Raw genomic sequence first — 15,333 nt, 5'->3', positions numbered from 1 at the left:
TATCGCCTATGGCGAGACAAACAATCACATTGTACGGCGATATTTTTAGGCGAGGATAATATATAGGGATACCAAATCTAGCAAGGTAAGCTAGTTGTAAGGTGAAACAAAAGCCAGCGTGCGTTTCGACCGTAGTCTTTATCAAGGCAGAAGTTGGTAGCAGGTCCGGAGTAGGAGTGGAGTGCCTGAAGAACCTCCAGTGATGGAGGGTGGTGGGCTGGTTAGCCAATCTGAAAGTGGAGAGAGGCGTTTCGTTGTTCGGTGGTCCGACAATATGAACATATGTACTGTCCAACTCCTGAAATCCAGACTGTATTTGAATCTTTAGTGGGTCCATGTGGCATTCCCTACATAATTTGTCAGTTATTCGTCATCACTTGAAGCCTTTTTTGCAAACTCAAGTCATTAACTGATGGAGGGAAAAAAACGAACATGCAAGTACATGGAACCAAATGCACCACATTATGAAGTGTAGTTGGGGCATTTGACGCTGCCACGTCTACTCCTATGACATTGTTGACTTGACGCTGCTGTCAGTGTGCTGCCTTGTTCATGCATGTGTGCTTAAGAGTGAGTGACAGTATGAAACCCAAGAAAGAGCAACAATATGTCATGTCAGACTAGGTGATCCAATACTGTCTTAGAATAATTGTGTTGACTATGCATGGACAATTGCAAGATTTGGACATGTTGTTGATTTTTAAACAATTGCAGAGTTGTTTAGTGCACCAGTAGTGGATTAGTAGGAAGCCTTTCCCAACAGAAGGGTTCAGTGAGTGGGGAGCAGCAGCATACCTGCATCCTAGGAGTACAGAAAAAGGAGGCAGGGAAGGAAAAAGAAAGAGCAAGGTAGGTGTGCATTAAACACAGGAAGGTGCACGTGGGAAGCGGGTCACTGCCCGCTACACGATTTAATTCAAATTAAAAGTTGGTGTCGCGGCCTTAACAATGATGGAGCTGATCATTAATTAATCTCTGTCTTCCGGGAGAGGGGATCGGAGGGAAAAGTAATTACACGGAGGCATTGTAAGGTTGTTCTGCACAATGATTTATGGTGCTGTGTAATTACCGTGCTGCCCTGTGCTTCCCCCGCAGGCCCAGTGGGAAGGACTCACGGGACGCATCGTCTTCAACAAAACGAGTGGCCTCAGGACCGACTTCGACCTGGACATTATCAGCCTCAAGGAGGATGGCCTCGAGAAGGTTTGCAATTTCTTCTGAAATTTTCATTAAAAAGACTTTGCTGCAGAGGGGCGCACACGTCACCTATGGGCAGATATGCTTTGCTTAAATGCTTTTTTGTCCCCTCGGCCCCCAATGTGTCATGTCTGGTAGTGATGACGTTTCATGGAGTTAGTTTGGATAAATATTTCCGTTCTTGGATCCTTGGCACTATTCAAGGTTGTAGGTAGCAGGCCTGACCACTGAGAGTGTCTGGAGGGGACTCACATGCTGTTCTAACAAATCAGGGACTCACACACAGCATTTAACAAAGGGAGCAGTCATGTAGATGACATATCTGTAATTGTACTTTGTATTTGTAACACGCTTAATACCCAGAGGTTTCTAAGCGCAGACCTGGGGATCGAACCTGTGTTGCTCCGGTTTGCTTCCAAGGCGAGCGCATTGCCCCTGAGCTATCCTCCCACCTAGTGCCATCTACAACATGAGCGGTTCCACTGCACTGCACAGTTACCTGCTTGAGAGTCTGCAGGGTGTTAGGTGTAGGGGAAGTCGTTTAGAGATGCCTGGGAACTGGAATTGGATGAGGGTAGGCAAGGCTACTTAGTCAAGGGAGATGTTTGGAAGGTATCTAGAAGTATATTGAACAGAAAAACATCTGCATGTTTCTAATATACGCCATGATAATATTGGTGAGTAACTTTAAGACAAGGCTTTGGAAACCTGATTTGGACTGTGACTCCCATGATCCCTCCTCATTGACTATGTTGCCTAGGCTTGATGGTTGTTGTAGTCCAAAACATCCAGAGAGCCAGGTTGCTAGTCCCTGCTTTGAAGGGTGGGGGCTACTGTTCTGAAGGAATATCCCATACATCTGTATGTTTTGTGTCATGGTATTTCTGATTGGACAAATTGAATGGCTTGTATCTGCATGGGTCTTGTGTAAATAAAAAAAAAACTTTTGAATTAAATCTTGAAACGAATGGAGATTCGGGGCTTTGAGCACTTGCTGTCAGACAAGTTGCAGTAGAACATGTTTGAATGAAAGGGAAACTGCAGTCGGAACTGTTCACATTATAGAGAAGCAGTATTCAATATTTCTCAAGGGGCATCAGACCCAGCGGCACGTTCTTGCAGAGTCATTGTCAATTATGTACCAGACTCTGTGCTGCTAGAATGCCAGATTCAATCACATTCCCTCTCAATACGACGACCGGATCCACCAGAGGCTTTGCCGTTACCATGCCAGTTTGTAACAGAGTCAATACTGTACCAGATTCTGGAAGAATCGCTATCAAGGGGCCTCATCACGACCTCGGCGGTAACCCTTAAATCCGGCGGTAGCGTAATTAGCGCCGGATTTAAGGGTCCGCCAAATCAGGACTTCGGCGGATTTTGCCCCAGCTCTTGGCTGGGGGGAAATCCGCCGAAAATTTGCGCTATTACCGCCGGCGGGAAATCCGCCGGCAGTAAGAGCGCAAATTTTCCCCATTGAGCCCAATGGGGAATGGGGCATTCCCGAATGGGCTCAATGGGGAATTACATTACCGCGAACTCGTGATCCGGCACTATTAGCGCTGGGGAGTTTGGCGGTAGGGCTAATACCGCCATAGGTAATACCGCCGGCATTACCGCCAAAGTCGTGATCAGGCCCAATGTGATTTCAGGTTTAAACAGATTCCCCTCGAATGCTCTCCCTAATATAACTGATCCTGGAAGAATCATAATTAACTTGCATTACAGCCAGGACTTCATTTCTACGATCCCCAACAGTTAGCACAGAAGCAGGTTCTAGAACTTCCTGCCAAGACAAGGCTGGGTCCTGCCCTTCTCACAGAAAGTATCTTGCACGGTTGTGTGTGATATTATCATTTTTAAAACATTGTGTTGTAGGAATGTTATTGAAAACATAAAAAGTGCTTAAATATTGTGCTCTGATGAAAAAATGGCGCACTCAAAAATATCGCTCCTAAAACATTGTCAGAAATCATTGATGTGCTGCAGATGGGAAAATCAAACATTGGTTATTTTTTGAAGTGCTTAAATGACAAGAACAGAGAAATGTCATACAATGATTAAACAAGCAGTGCGTGTGGAAATGTGTAACTGATTAAACAAGCAAAACAAGCCCCCCGCCACGCCCCCACCTCAGCCTGAAGCAAGGACGCTGGTTTACAGCCACTTTTCCAAAGTCAATAAGTGGTTAGCTTACTTAAAATGCAGAGTTTCAGGCCAGTGGAAAAAAAAAAAAAAACCTGCAGCACTGCGCTTTAAACTGTGAAGTAATTATTTAACATTGTTTACAGATTTCGTGACAAAAGAAACGGAATGGAGCACATACACTCACAGAAAAGAATTAAGCAGTTGTTCTACTAGCCCTTTCAGGGGGGCACCTCCTGAACGCCCATCCTCCCCTCTTAGTCCTCTCTCAACAACCCCTGGGCCAGAACATTCTTTTTTAAACAGAATGTAGGATGGCATTATGTGCCATGGAACAACATCAATTCCTGCATTGTTAAATGTTGTCTCTGTTTCTGTGAGCAACGTTTTGGGGAACGATTATATCCCTGGCTGCCATCTTGGACAAACACATTTGCTCCTTTCTTCGCCAGAACGAATTGATCCATACCGATTGAGGAAGGAGTCATAAACACAGGATATTGTGTGAGGCAAAGCGAATGGCTATGCGTTGGGAAAAGGCCATTATGCCACCTGGGAATGGCCACTTACATGGTCTGTAAGGCTATTACCACCTGTAGTTGTGCATATAAAAAGGAAAACATTGCTCCTGTAGGGACAATAAAGCTGCACACAAAATGGATCTCAACATAAGTGACATGCAATTGATGATGTTATAACCTTATAGTGTTGTATTGCTATTTGGCACTTTGGGGAGTTGAACTGCACGTGCGTCTGTGCCTTTGAACTGCTAACGATATTGATTTCTTTGCTTTTTTCAGGCTGTGCTCAAGTCAGATTGTTCCAAATTAGCTAGACCAGCGATTATTGACTGCATTCTGGGCATTATGAGATCGGCTAAAAGGAGTCACGTAATGTGTGTGCTGTATGGCATTGTAGACTGTTGCAGCCAGGCGATGGGCCTAAAATGCCAGGTACTGGCTGCAGTGATGGAAATAAGCCGACTATCATATTCTATTATTCTACTCATTAGACGAATGTTGGCTGGCATGGCTGCTACTCAACTAAGGGCCTCATTACACGGATGGCGGTAGGGATTTACCGGTACCGGTAAAATACTGGTACCGGTAAATCCCTACCGCCTTACTACGAGGTCCCTTAGCGGGTTGGTGCTTTAACGCCTGCTTTTTGCAGGCGTTAAAAACCAACCCGCTAAGGGACCTCGGAGCTAATTACGGCACCGCAAAATTGTGGTGCCGTAATTAGCGCCTTCCCCATTCCCATAGAGCCCTATGGGGCAGAAATGGGAATGGGGAAGGGCAATGGCGGAAGGGGGATTTACCGCCCCACCAACCTTGGAATGGGGCGGTAAATCCCCTTTCCGCCAAGGCGGTGCCGGTATTTTACCGGCATGAGCCATGGCGCTAATAGCGCCATGGCTCACCGCCTTCCGTGTAATGAGGCCCTAAATGTTTTGTTTAGGGCTTGGTTTCCCCACCTGAAGAGGATAAGGTGACGCTGTGTTGTGACACCCCATCCCTGTCTCTCATCCCAAGGAAAAAAAAGGCACTACTGATGAAGGCTGGCAGAATCTAAGGGCAAGAGATGTCACGTCCTATCTAATACCAACCAAAACACGTGTCGACTGTTACATCTCCTGTAATCTATACAGAGGGACACACCTGTAAATTAGAAAGGGTGCCAACGCAATATATTAATTGATTTGTATGATATGGTGACATGGTTTAGGACACCTTTTTGAAGGCAGTAGAAAGATTCTGTGTGTGTGTGTGTATAGTAAGTGTATGAATGATGGATCAAATGTTATGAACTTCTTTTAAACATGGATTTTTTAATGTAATGATATGTGATGAATTACAATTTGTATTTTTTATTTTTGTGAATTAATTAGATAGAAACCAGAGTACATTGTCATCTTTTGTCTAGTAGTCTACTTTTTGCTATATTGGTATACTCACCTGGAGTACCACAGATCTTTACCAGGTACCCTTTGATTTTGAAACAATGACCCCACAGCCAGAGGTCATAGCCAGCTAGCAAACAATATATTTCAACAAACACATTACCTTTCTAATTTTGACACCTGGGCCCTTTCGCCCCTTCCATCCATTCTCCACCTTTAAGAAAAGACACACTGACGATATTCTTGGCAATTAAAAACAAAAGGAGGTCGGCTGCTGCAGAAGGTGTTTTTAGCAACCAGGACAACTTCACAAAGCTTCCCTTAAGCGCTCTGTGTATTTATTCTACAGCAGCTGTTGCTTATTAGCAGCTGGCCTGTCTGACACTAAGCCCTCTTATGAGCCCAACCTTGTGTGCACATCAACAGGGACCTTGTTATCAGTAATAGAGCGCCATGACCCACAGCACGAGCCCTTTCGTGGCACTGCTGAAGCAAACCGGCGGTTCGTAACATGCCTGTCTGGGCTTAGCATGCTAGAGCCAGGCTTTGGCCTCATTATAAACCAACCCCGCCTTGTGGCTGTAGCACGGGCTTCCAGTGAAGACAATCTGGGCAATTGAGATCCACCGTGACCACCGTGTGAGGGTGCACACCTTTTATTTGTTTTCCAGTTTGTCATCCAAGTTGTCCAACTCCAGAGCTTGAATGCCAGAAACCTGATGGGTTGTCAGGATATCCTCATTCGCACCTGGGAAAAGCAGATTGACCAATCGTAATCCGCCTTACCAGGACGTGATTGTGTATTCACTGTCCGCGGTGTAAATGAAAATATATATATATATAAATGGCTGCCATGAAATAGAAAAGGCTTAGGCCCCTTTTTTGGATTACGGTGGCCATTTTGGAACCTGATGGGTTGTCAGGATATCCTCATTCGCACCTGGGAAAAGCAGATTGACCAATCGTAATCCGCCTTACCAGGACGTGATTGTGTATTCACTGTCCGCGGTGTAAATGAAAATATATATATATATAAATGGCTGCCATGAAATAGAAAAAGCATAGGCCCCTTTTTTGGATTACGGTGGCCATTTTGGAACCTGTATTTTTTTTACTTGTTTCATTCTAACGGGAGATGTTCTAGCGCTGGACACTTCTCCGGTTGAAAAAACAAAACTATTCACACCCCGAGCTCTGCTGGGGCCTACTAAGCTCAGGCTGGCAGCCTGTCAAATCCAATGGTACTAGTGTAAGGATATGCAATTGTTTGCTCTGTAGATGTTTAGGACAACAATCCCATCTGGAAGTGAGGGATCATGGTAATTTAGATCAAAACACATGGCGAGCTGCAGGCTGTGGACCCCTGTACTAGAAAGATGGACTTATGCAGCTGTTTGTTGGAACCTTTGTAGCCACTGGTACTGACAAAAATAAGGTTATGGAAAGCATGACATGAACCAGAAAAATCTGTAGAAGTGTACCTACAACATGCAGCAATGGGGGTTTCAGTGGCACCTCCACTGCCCCTTTCATACCTGGTGGCAGTCTGTGAGCATCCTATAAATTGATTGCTAGGTAAGTATGAATTAAACTGTTATGATGTGCTTGTCTGTATTGTGTTGTTGTATGAATGTATCAGTAACAGAGGGAGAAGTGTTGTGTAGTGCCTGTCTGTGTGTGCTGTAGCTCGTGATGTCATGTGGAATGTTGATGTGTCAATGTGAGAATGTTTATGGTGAAGGTTACATGTTGAGGCAGTTAGACCGTCTCTGCCTGGGTGATGGGAGCCAGTGTTGTATGTCCTTATGTCCTATTGCAACTGCATCTTAAGAACTGGTAATAAACATATCAGAAGTAACCTAAGTGAGCCTGGAACTGGCTTCTTTACAAAAAACGAATATTCTGCCAAAGAGGAATTGTGGCATTAAGAGAAATACAGTCTATGCCAATTCTGTTTTTTACTGAATTAAAGTTACTAAACATGCTCTGCACTCTGCCAATCAGATGAATTAACTGGTTGCTGGGATACAGTCTTCTTTTGCAATCTGATGACATATGCTTTCAGTCCCTCCCAGAAGCCTTTGCAACAGGGGTGTTGCTAGGTCTGGAAAAGACCTGCGGCTAGGCTAATGTCGGAACTATCGGGACTGGGGACTAGCTAGCCTTTTGGTTGTAGCTCCTGAAATTCTATCCGGGGCTAGAACCAAAAGACCAGGGGCTGTAGCCCCCCTAAACCACCCTAGCAACACCTCTGCTTTGCAATACACAAGTGGGGCTTTCACACCTCACCATCATGTGGCGATATGTGGATATGGCTCCTAAACAATGGGCTGAACCACAAACTCCACCACATCCCCAACCCACATAGAACTACATTACCCCCAGCGGCGAGCACATACCACCATCAAATCCTGCTGCATCACCAGAAGGCCGTCACCCTCACGTCCTCAGGCTACCTTACTGAGAAGCTCAGCATCTCGGAGTGTCAACAAGGGAAGATAATGTTGCAGCTTTATCATAGTGATTTATAGAACCTTGCTTGGACATTACTTGTAATATTGTAGTTACCGCTCTATCTTGTTTGGAAGCTTCCATTGCAGACACACATCTCTGGAGAGCATAGCCTGCGCTTAGACAATGCTACCAATATATAAGTAAGGGAGGTATTCTCTCGAACATTTCTGAGCCAAGATCTATCACAGAGCACTTTGGTCCCCGCTGTGCCTCATGTGTCTTGGGAGGATAGCTCGAGGGTAACGTGCTCGCCTTGGAAGAAAGACGACACGGAGCATCACAGGTTCAATCCCCGGGTCCGCACTTCAAAACCTCTGGGTATTATGCGTGTTACCAATAACCTATCATATCATATCATGGCCAGAAGAGGATTGCATCACACAAGGTCTCAAGGTGATATCATGCACGTCTGTGAGATGCAAGGGTTTGATGACTATGATATGAGCTGACCGCGACCGTGACGTGATTGCAGGTCCTGTTCAGTGGACACTTTCCCATTTAACTGGCTGGATAGACATGTGTGTTCTCAGTCGAGCAGCTGTCACATATGTGGAGAACTTTGAAAGTATGTATTAAGGGCAATACAGATGGGGATCACTTGCTCTCTGTCTCGAGAGGAACACACAGCATCACTGCCCTGCTCTGCTAATGATACCTCACCAGGAAGAAATATGTGAATTAATTCATATTAATCTTTGAAAGCATAATACCGGAGACCAGTCTCTAAGCGCGGGACCAGGATTCAAACCTGTGTTGCTCTGCGTTGTCTTGCTTCCAAGACTAACGTGTCACCCCTGAGCTTTCCCCATGGCCCAGGTCTGGTACTCTTGCTCATCAGATAACTGCCTGGCATTTCGTTTCTGCACTGTCCTCATGAGTTGAAATGTGTGTGTAGCCCCTCCGGTGTGGGCAAAATGCTACTCAGCCATTTTCATTCTCAGTAAAGAGGTTGCCACATTTGTGAGATTGTAATTCATCTAAACAATGGCATGGAGATCTCTCGCAGTGCACCAGAGCTTATGAGATGGCATGACCTTGCATCTGATGCCATGTGTTTCTCTCAGATGGCATTACTGACTATGAGATGACACGGCTGTCTATCAGTTGGCAAGCCTGGATATGGCTCCTAAAGCGCCCACGCCCATGGGCTTTGGCGCGTTATAAATGCATGAACATAACATAACCCATATGGCTATGCCATCTGCTAGACAATCATGCCATTTAATAAGTAGTTATATCATCTCAAATCTCTAAGGTCATCTCTGAGATAGCATGTGTGTCGGAGATGGACTCTGTGTGTTTGGGATCCTAAATAATAGTTTACCAAACTCTGCACGTGCAATCCAATAGACCAAGACATTTACCTTGCTAAATTGATCAAGTTTGGAGGAATGTTTCTAAAATTGCACTGCTAGTAAAATGAAGCACATACACATTCACTTATGAAGCATCTAAAATAAATAAGTTCTCACTCTAAGGGCAAGATTTTCAACAGTGTGTTATAATGCAGCAATCCCATTGAAAAAGGCTTTGGAAATCAGGGCCTAAATGTCTGTTCAGTTTTTAGTAGTTCACACCACTGAATAGTTGCCCAATGTTTACTGCAGGCTAAATGTTGCCAACGGTGTGCACCATATAAGTAAGCCCCAACGTTTAGTACCATCTACACATCAACCAACTTAAAATATCTCGGTAAAGAGTTCCACCTGTGTAGTATGTTGTACATAGTTCTTCGATGTGTAGTGCAAGCTAAGGGCATGATTCATGAAATTATTTGCCCAGTAAATGGGAACTTTGTGTGCCAAACTGCGTGCAAAACCCTGTTTGTCAATTCATGGAATCGACTGTGCGGCACTTTCTTTTCATACCTTGCGGGGACTTTGCACAGGCTCTGCGCATGGGCATGGCTTGCACATCGGGCCGGGAAGGGAGCAGAACTCGTAATATAAGGAAGAACAAGGTAAAATGTGGGTGTTACAAGGGACGGACCCTACGCAGTCCATCGCACACCACTATTGCACGGAATGATACGTATTCATGGATTTGATCGTACAAACTCTCGGCAGGGAAATGGCCACTCAAAGACCTCATCCGATCCGCCACCCGAAGGCAGGCATACAAACACTTGCACATGGGAATCACTGTGCAGAGGTAAGATCGGGTGTCGGATTTAGGGGAGAGTGTATGCAGCTAGAGGTGTGTGTATGCAGCCAGGGTTCCAAACTAAGTTAGGGGTGCACATACACAGTGTAGTGGCATGCAGGAACAGTTTACGGGGGGTTTGCACACAGAATTTCTGAGTTTTACCCGAGTTAGGATAAATCATATGCATGTTGTTGGGGCGCATGTAACATTTACAAGAGACCATGCGCAGGGTCCCTGAGATGCAGGCCTGCTTGCCGGGGACCCAACGTGCTATTTTAACGGTGCATGTATACGATCCTGGGGCGCACGCAAAGTTCGCTGTTTCTGGCTGTTTTTGCTTTGAGTGGTGGCGTGACAGGTGCGTTTCGGCTGCGACTTGTGTATCGCGCCTTGAAACACTTGTGTATAGGCACGCTATAAAGGACATATCATATCAGATCATGCGGTTACTTTGCATAAACAAGTCCATGAATGTGAGGAGTAAGCAGAGTCGTTCTCGGCGCGCCGGTTGGGCGGGATCTCTGCGCACTACTCCATGAATCGACTCTAAATGGTTGCAACTATGTATCCCACAAAAATACATCCCAAATGTTTAGTGATGACTTAAAGGCTTCGCCTATGTGTCCCCAAAAAGTAGCTGTCTATTTTTTAGTGGCAGCTGAATGCCTCTGTCCAAAGTTTAGTGCTGGATACACAGCTCCCAATTTTTAGTACCCGGTGGTCAGTTGTTCGTACTGTCTAGAAGAAAGGGAGACATCGCCCTACAATCCAGTACAGAATATATAGATTGCTCTGGTTTGGTGCTAGTTAAGTACCCCCACGCTCTAGCAGTTGCAACACATCGAACACTTTCTCAGCACTCATTTAAACGGTGCCACTATTCCGTGTGTGGTTGAGAAGTCCCCACATCGAGGTGAATTGACGACGCACTTCTGGCACACTGCAGCATAAATAGATCCCCAATATTCTGTCAGGTTCACCCCTTCACTGTCCAGGCCCAAATTCAGGATTGGGAGAAGACTCCAGCACCTGCAGCGTGTCCTCTCCCAGTGATTGTGAAATAGTTGCTGCCTTTTGTCTTGTGATATGGCAGTAGCATGTACCATGTGCCTCTCTGTTAATCCCAGAGTATAAGAACTCCCAGGACGCTTCATTACAAGGCTTAGGCCGCGCGTATCATGCAGTGTTCCACTGCTGGAAGAGAGCGCCCGGACGTCGCCGCTGGCGCCATCACGTGAGTGGCGGCTTGTGAGTCGCGAATAGCCCGCTCTTCCCCCGCCCCGCGTCCCCGTTCAACTCTCACCTCAGAATATTGCGGAGATAAGCCAGTGAGACCCTCTTAAGCCCTGCTCCCCCCCCCCAAGTACCTGATCTGCTTTGCATTTAAGCTTTGTCAACTCAAGAGATGTTGTCGCCTGGCTTTGTTTTAATGTGTTTGCTGTGTCAACAGAGCCTTTCAAGTGTCGATGTCAGGGCTCAGAACCAGGAAAGCTTCTGCCAATACATAATCTCTACTAATGAGATGCCGAGCTGCAGCTGCTGTAACCTCAACTGCACTTCCCGTAAGCGTCTGCCTACCGCGCCGAATCGCGGCGCCGGCGCTTTGCACGGCTGACGCGCGGATGCTCTGAGCATCAGGAAAGCAGTGCCCAGACTCATTTCTCTGTCTTTTCTTAGTTCATGTTTGACTTTCGGCATGCATTAGCGGAAGGGTGTTTGGTGTGTTTTTAGGCATGATGTTTGTCAATATGTCAACATACTTGACTAGTTGGATAGGTTAAAACATGTATAGCCAATAGTAGCATGTGTGCTTACTGCTTAACTTGCCCGAATCTCCCTAAATCGTGACAGAGTATACATAATAAACTAATGGGATGCTGTTTCTGTGTGGCGAGTAAATATTTCATTTCTATTGCGGCATTACAGGGCGAGGGCTGTAACAGTTGTTATTGGCCCACAACCGAGTTATTAGACTGAGCCGAAACAGAGGGTGCAGAACCTGGCTAAGGTTTCATAACCCCTATCACAGCGCTCTGCCAGCAGTGCTGCAATACTGTTATAATGTGGCATAAACACAAAATCAGGTTTAAACAGGTTAAGAACAGAAGGCAGCATTTGGAGAGGCTGCTCAGAGCTTGGAGGTGGAATGCTGTCTGAGGGAGACACTGCACATTCAGGCAGATGTGGGGAGAGAAAGTTTTGCAAGAGTGCTTAATGCCCTCTAACAACACATGTTTTGCAACGGCCCACCAACATTCCAATGTGATAATTGACCTTTATAGACCCAGTCCAAGACTTGTTCTTGTTATGGGCACTGGGGTTTGAGTTAAAATTCTGAGGGTTCTTGAGGTTGAAAGCTGCATAATGCCCTGAAAGCCGTATGCCGCTGTTAAAAGTATATATGAGTTACGACTCTCACAGCCAAAGAACAACTCAGTCAGATGTATTACCCTAAATCCACCTGGGTGATCTCACAGATTTGGCTACAGGTACATGCCGCACTGCCGATATTATTGGATGCCGTGTCCTGAACAATCTGTGAGCTATATTGGCTCTTATACATTTCAAATTGACCAATTAAAACACAAAGGGCCTGATCGCGTGTTTGGCGTTGTGGTCAAACCTCTGGCAGTTACAAATGCTGAACGTTTTACTGCACCCCCATGCTACGGGTGTAGCTACAAAAACTCTTGTTTAATGACTGCAACTGTGTGGCAGTTGTTTCCCACAAACAACAACTTTGCCACCCGTGGTAAAGACCGAATGTGGTAAATCCCAGACTCAGTGGAGTTCTTTGGCATTGCCAAATGGGGAAAATAGTTACGTATGGCTTAAAATCATGCAGCTCTTTCAAGGTACCTGGTAATTTTCCAGGTACCCAGTACTCACATGGTGGTATTGTTAAATGAGTCTGGCAGTGTTACCAAACGTAATACTGCCAACTCATAACCACGTTGAGAGTATTCAAAGGGTTACAATGGGACTCATTACAAGTTTGCTGGTCTGGTAATAATGGTGCCAGTAAGCTACCGGCCCCGTTGTAACCGGACCGGCAAACTACGAGGTGCCGGTGCATCCGTCCTCCCATTCCCATTGAGTCCAATGGACTCGAATGGGAATGGGAGAAATATTTTTCGGTGCCTGGCAATGGGCAATTACCAAGACCGCCGGGCCGTACTGCCCCGGTAAGTCCCCATTGCCGGGCGCCAGAAAAAAAATGACCTCGGTGGCAGCTGTGCCGTTTTAACTGGCACAACTACCGCCGGACTCATGATGAGGCCCCATGTCTAATAAAATACATAAGAAAGACGATAGGGTAATACAATCAGGACATCCTCTCTCTCTGTCTTTCTCTTTCTCTCCCCCTCTCTCTCTCTCTCTCTCTCTCTCTCTCTCTCTTTCTATATATATGTATATTACAATGCCCACGGTAGCGCCCGTGTAGTTATGGTTAAGTTGCTCAACTCATAGAAAGAGCACTTTTATGGAGATTTATAACTCCCCCCCCCCCCCCCCTTGGACAAATCCTCACTAAACTTTGCAATGAAAGAATATAGCCCCCTCAGAATGGGCCCCTTTGTGAGGTTTCGTCCAGGGGGGGCAAAGTTATAGGGGGGACCAAAATGCATTGACTTTAGATGCAATGGAAACATTTATTTGCTTGTGCCTGAGGCCCAAAACGCTGAACGGATTTTCAACAAATTTGCACCAAGAGCGGCAGCTTGGTCCTGAAATGTGGTATAAATCAGTCCAGTAGTTTTTTTAAAAAGCGGCCAAAAAGTAGGTAAAAAATAAATAACAATATATGGGTCTGGTCCACAGACGCACTTCCTAATTTGGGGTCCGCAGACACGTCTATGCTGTTCAGGGGGCGGCGTGATGTCTGCGGACATCATACGCTCCCGTTTATTGGATGGTGAAAAACATGAGGTGCGTCATATTTTTGGGAACGGTTGCCAGATTTTAGTTAGCCCAAAAGTGCCAATATCATATTATACATAGGTCCTCATTACGAGTTGGGCGGTAGCCCTTAAATGTGGTGGTAACAGTATTACCACTGGGTTTAAGGGCTGGCCCTTTCACGGGGCTGGCATGTTTATCCCCATCTCAGAGCTGCAGGTGAACACGCTGAAAGAAATGCCAATTTTCAGCACAATCCCCGCCAGTGGCATTACCGTGCTGACAAAAAATCCCCATTGGGTTAGCGCCCAACCTAACACTAATAAAGTTGGCCGGTATTACTGCTCAGCTACCGGCCAACTTGTGATCAGGCCCATAGTTAGTATAGCAGTTCTCGGTCCCACTATGCCCAATTAGAACATCAACACAGGTTGCATTATGCCCACACACCACAGTGCACAGTAAACATTGTAAGGCAACATTCTACAATGTATAATTATGAAAGGAAAAACAGATACCTCATAGCCACCAGCAAGCTCAGTTAAACCTGATTACATCAAGCTCAGCTGCAAATGCAAGCCCGGATTGTGTGGGGCTGTCAGGGAGGGGTGGGATGTGTTTGTGTGTGTGTGTCTGTGTGTGCTGCAGACAGCACAATGCTGAAAGTGATTGGTGCATGTCTTTGCATGTTCGTGTGTGGCAGTGCTCGGGTGGTGTGCTTGGGGTGCATTGGCTGTCAATGTGCATGTGAAAGGTGCATGAAGTCTCAGGATGACTGAGGTTCAGAGTAGCAGAGTCATTTCAAGTACATACTGCGCATCCTGACTAAATGCTCAGCCTGGTTCGGCGTGCTTAAAATCAGTGTCACAGCACAGAAGTGTGTATGAATTTTGACTTTAGCAGGCATGGATCTAGGAGTGTGTGGAGGAGTGTGCAACAGAATTTTTAACGGAGTGACTCGCGTAGTCATCCACGCACAAGAAATGCCGCAATGTCAGCGTACTGTTGTCCAATCAGAATGCGTCTGCTTTCGGCAATGTCAGGGAACATCTAATCCATTGACTGCGCATCAGGAAAGAAACAGCTAGCCCACGTGCTTCATCCCTAAGCACTTACAGTAAAGTCCCACTATGTCACTGCTTTGGCCAACATATTTCTTCTGTAAGCCTGTAATCCACATCTAAAAACAAATGCATCCATACTGTATTTGTTTTCATTATCGATACTTAGAAGATTGCTGCCAAGGTCTCTTATGATACGTTCCCTCATTAGTAATTTCTTCAGTGGCCTCCAGGTGTTCATTGACTGGTTCTGGTCTCGTTCTTTATTACGTTATACGTCTTTTAATGTACTTGACTGTTTAGACCCCCTGCTGTATAACGGTTCCCTTGTTACCTCTGAAAAGTGATCCGTTATGCATCTGTACTGTTGTATACCTCTGGAAAGTGCTATGTTATGCATCTGTACTGTTGTATACCTCTGTAAAGTTCTCTGTTATGCATCTCTACTGTTGCATACCTCAGGAAAGC

At 45.7% G+C, this 15,333-nt stretch overlaps 1 protein-coding gene across 2 annotated transcripts in view; it reads left to right on the top strand.

Annotated features, from left to right (window-relative positions):
• Nucleotides 1-15,333, top strand: part of GRIK3 (glutamate ionotropic receptor kainate type subunit 3) — a 1,124,179-nt gene that overhangs the window by 759,897 nt on the left and 348,949 nt on the right. For both annotated transcript variants that reach the window (XM_069622638.1, XM_069622639.1), the window contains one exon: nt 1,096-1,203. In XM_069622638.1, the coding sequence (XP_069478739.1) occupies nt 1,096-1,203 (108 nt within the window). The remainder of the gene's footprint in view (nt 1-1,095; nt 1,204-15,333) is intronic.

The sequence above is a fragment of the Ambystoma mexicanum genome, chromosome 11 (assembly GCF_040938575.1).
Source record: "Ambystoma mexicanum isolate Mex_15411 chromosome 11, UKY_AmexF1_1, whole genome shotgun sequence".
Classification (NCBI taxonomy): domain Eukaryota; kingdom Metazoa; phylum Chordata; class Amphibia; order Caudata; family Ambystomatidae; genus Ambystoma; species Ambystoma mexicanum.
This window is presented reverse-complemented; position numbering and strand designations above follow the sequence as displayed.